General features: G+C 41.8%; 1 protein-coding gene across 1 annotated transcript; it reads left to right on the top strand.

Moving 5' to 3' along the window:
* MELLADRAFT_94595 (uncharacterized protein) lies at positions 1-3,646 on the top strand (the record flags this gene model as incomplete). The annotated part of the gene is made up of 14 exons (XM_007406489.1): positions 1-31; positions 179-239; positions 377-394; positions 514-575; positions 637-708; positions 778-795; positions 876-974; positions 1,054-1,143; positions 1,229-1,327; positions 1,396-1,587; positions 1,650-1,700; positions 1,763-3,057; positions 3,130-3,471; positions 3,548-3,646. The coding sequence occupies 14 exons, from the start codon at positions 1-3 to the stop codon at positions 3,644-3,646; spliced, it is 2,529 nt and encodes an 842-aa protein (XP_007406551.1).
* Between the last annotated feature and the right edge of the window lie 796 nt (positions 3,647-4,442).

Here is a 4,442-nt window from a genome sequence, read left to right as displayed (position 1 = left end):
ATGACGTCTGGAAATCGGCATCTAATCTGGGGTGCGTCCTTTTTTTGATTACAAAAAATTGAGAACAACGGTCTGACCAAACATTGTAATCTTACAATTTTACGTGGGTTCTATTCTTTGGTTGACCACCAACATACGTTTGAGCTAATATTTTCATTACATACGTACACATCCGAAGTCAAGCGAAGGGTAACATCAACACAGGGAGTCAAAGCTGCAGGTGGAATGATGAAAGGCACGTAAGTTATTCTTTGTTTTCTTGGTTGATCATCCGTTTCGATCTCATGTTACCACTTTTCTAATCTTTCGTCATCTCATGTGTTTTCTGCTTCAACAAGGGCCGCAAATATACAGTACGTTGTGTTAAAGCTGTAAGTGGAACAAAGGAAGCAAAGTAAGTCATTCTTGAGGTTTTTTTGTCGATCATCCGCGTTGATGTCAACGCAACGGTTTCCTTCTGTCATCTCATGTGTTGTCTAATTCTAACTGAGAAGTCCTGTTTCCTCTGACCAGGTTTTCCTCATCTTCCAAACCGAGTTCATACCATCACCCCATTGGCTGCTTTACACCTCCTGGTAATGTACTTTGTGCTCTTTCATCTTGTATGAAGAGATCTGATATGTTTTTGTTTTTTAGAGGAGTGTCCAATGCAGCAACCGACAAATTTCACTTCTTTGGATAACCTATACCCCCTTCAAGCAAATAGAGGTTTTTATGTTTCCCACCACATTTATACTTTCTGCACTAAGTGACGCTAACAATCAATGAACTAACCAGGTACTGGCATGGAACTTGGTAAGGAGCATATCATCTAATCATCAACCAATATGAGGTTTTCAACTGACTCGATTTTTATCCTCCTTTGGCCACTTTAGACAATCAGTCTACTGCACTAGCAGACCATCCAGCTGGCTATGAAGATGATGCAATCATTCTCGATGAACAAGAGGAACCCACTCCTGGTATGCAACTCGGTAAGAGTCATTCCACCTAATCATCAAACGATATTCAATCTTGTTTGATTTGATTTTTGGACCCCTTTGGCCACTTTAGACGATCAACCAGAAGACCATCCAACTTCCCATGAGGAAAATGCCCCCATTCTTGATGATCCGAAAGGGCCAGATCCTGATATTGAACTTGGTAAGAATTATTCTGTCTGATCGTCAATGCATGGTTGGTTTGGGTGTAATCTTACTCGATTATCTCCCCTATTTGGCAACTGTAGATGATGGAGCTACGGAACCACCAAAGTATCCGACTTCCCATGGGGCAGATACAATCCCAGTCTTGGCACATTCTGAGGGCTCTGATTTGAGAAATTGTGGTCAGCTTTTCTTTCATATTTATATAAGCCTGATATTTTAGTCTATTCTGAATGTTTCCATCCAACAGACCCGAACTCAACAAGCTGTCAGACTTTGCCACCACATTCAATAGGAAATACGCACTCCAACTCTTTCTTATCAATCACAAATACTATTACCAACTCGCCTGGACCCCCGACAGATATGACACCTTCTAAGCGTATCCTCAGTTCTACCGAAACCCATTCAGAAAGCACTCCCATTGCAACAAATTCCAAGCGTAGGTTTTTTTTCTGATTCTCGAAATGGAGACTCCCACTCACCTCTATTTGTGTTCTACAGGGAGGATTATAGATTGCTCTAACTGGTGTCGTCGTTATACCACAAATGAAGGTATGTGGCATAACAAAACATAGTTCATTGCAAATTTTGGCGCTGGTATTACAAAAACGTAGATGTATCTCACCCTAACGACAGAAATCCTAAGCAGCATCATTTTACCGGCGATCCTGACGAGTCAACGAGCCAATTAAATTGTCCTTTCAATCAGAGTCTAGTTACTCAAAACAGTAACTTCAATCCGCAAGTACTCCTGCCATTCAACACTACTTTTGCTCATCCTTTGCCATTGGTTGCTTCACAGCCAATCGGCTGGCCAGCACAGCCCTTACCAGCTTATCCTGTTTCTTTGGGACTCGGATCAACCTCCTCTCCCATTTCTTTTATTCACATCACTTCCGTCTCACACCCACAAGTTTCCAGCACACCCTTCACTTTATTTCCGCCACCATCTGATTTAAATACACAGACTCTGGACATGTCGGCACCCTTGCTACCACATGAGACACCGCTTACTATTGAAAATACAACACAACACCCGATATTCACCTTAACAAGACCAACTGAACACACAAGCGACCCTTCAAGGACTTCGACAAGACCTGCAACTCTTGCCTTCCGACATCCTCCCCATCACGCGAATGTCAGCACATCAAGGTCAACTGATAATCTAAGAGAACCTTCACGCACCTCAAGAAGCGCCTCAACTCAACCCGAGTCCTCATCAGCCTCAAGAAATTCTCTAGAGCCACCTCAACGCCTAACACAGCGCTCGCTCTCTCGTGCTGATAGCCTCACTGAAAATGACTCACCACGCCTTTTTAGAAATTCATCAGACTATTCATCATCAAACTCATCACGAGGCCAAAGAAGCACTTCGCGTCGGCATCGGTCTACCCAAGGCTCTACACAAGCTTCAACATCGCATAGAAGCCCATCACCATCACCATCACCATCTAGTGAAGCTTCCAGTGAATCTGATTCTGACAGTGGCTCCGAAAGTGACCTCGACATACGTCAAAGACAGCACTACCAGCGTAAAGAAGCTCGACATTGTTCTAAAATCACCAAATCACGACGCGAGGGTGTTCGGTTTGAGAAGCTCACTGAAGATCAAGGACCTTCCAAAAATGAGCAGCTGTCGATTTGTATTCAGGATTATTTCAAACTTATTCTGGGTGTGACACGTAAAGCTCGCGGTGAAAAAAAGACCTCAACACTTCCCAGCCCACCGTCCGACAAGGAAATTACCGCATGGGAGCAACGAAAGCATGACCGGAAGCGAACTATTGCAAAACAAGTCTCAAAGGAACGAGAAAGGTTTCTGAAGTACAACTCAGCTCCCAAACGCGCAGAGCTGAAAATGATTGATGAAACGGCAACTAAAAAAGCTGTTGAAAAACTTAAACCAGTAATCTTTACTTCACGCGTCTCTTCTTGACACTCTTATAAATTCTCAACCACTGTAGCTTCCACATGTGAGGCAGCTCTTGCCTCGGGTGGATTTCCTAGATGCACTTTTGATTGGCAATACTCACTCCAATCTAAATGGAACGAAGCTATGTCCACTATAATGCTGCAGGAATGGGAAAAATGCTACAATAGAGGTGATGCATCGAGATACTTGATAAATTCTGAACATGTCACATCTATAAATAAATTCAGGATCTTTGAGCGATGGTACAACACGCAACGTGCAAACTTCTCAGACCAAGTTCGCAAGATATCAAACACCGAGAACAACGCCAGCAGTGACTCCACAAACGTTGTAGTTGATGATAAGCAGGCAAGGGAGAAGATTAGCCGCTCCAACTCAAGGAAACGTGTAAGTCCTATGATTTCTAAATCTCTAGTGCCCTCGTGTTGCTTACATCATTCATATTTCTTGGTGTTCTCTTCAGGTATCTGAACTTCGATCCGCAACCTTCAAGAAGTATTTTCCCGAAGAACGCAACCTATATCTCATTATTTCGGACCCCAAAGTTCACTCTGAGGATTAACTCGATGAAAACAACCGCCAATTTAAACCACAGCTACCTTGGAGGACGGAGGATCTTGACACTTTGTTGTCTTTACTCAGTGAGCTATGTATACACTTAAGAATGGAATCTCGGCGGGAGACTATTGCGATCAAAGCTCTCCGCCAAGGAGAATATGTACAGATGAGTGAAAAAGAAAAGAGTAGATCATTTCCTCCAAAAAAGTTACCAAGATTCATGGTGAGGGATGATTATATAACAAAGTACCTCTCAATGGCTCGACAGTCTGAACTGGCTCTATCATCGCATGTGTTTGATTTGAAGAATATGATTTCAAAGTTGAGACAACAGATGAAATGATATCTACAGAATATCAAGTCAGGGATTCATTTGACTGTTTTTCAAATTTATTCACTCTATCATGTTCATCCATGTTATTTAATCTTTGTCAATGATTTCGTCATGGACTTTTAAATTCATGAAACTACAATCACTAGATCACCCTTTGTTTAATTTTTCGGTGCTGTTTTTTTATTTCTTGGGATCATGATCAATTTTTTTCTATCCTTACAGACCCATTTTCTTATCGCCTTTTATATTAGATACATACATTGTTCCTTCTTTTGAAGTTTTTTCAGGATCTCTGTTTCTCACACTTTTAGAATCTTTCACATTCACCCCTCAATCCTTTCACCCGAAGACCTGTTAGATTCCTTTCAAAGCTTATCCTTTTGTGAAACTTCGGAAGAAAAACCTTCTCAAGTGTGTAATATCAATTCTTCAAATGCTACCCTTGTTTAATTATCCAGACGTTTAG

This window comes from Melampsora larici-populina (assembly GCF_000204055.1).
Source record: "Melampsora larici-populina 98AG31 unplaced genomic scaffold MELLAscaffold_6, whole genome shotgun sequence".
Classification (NCBI taxonomy): Eukaryota; Fungi; Basidiomycota; class Pucciniomycetes; order Pucciniales; family Melampsoraceae; genus Melampsora; species Melampsora laricis-populina.
Note: the sequence above shows the minus strand (reverse complement) of the source record. Positions and strands in the feature narration are given on the sequence as shown.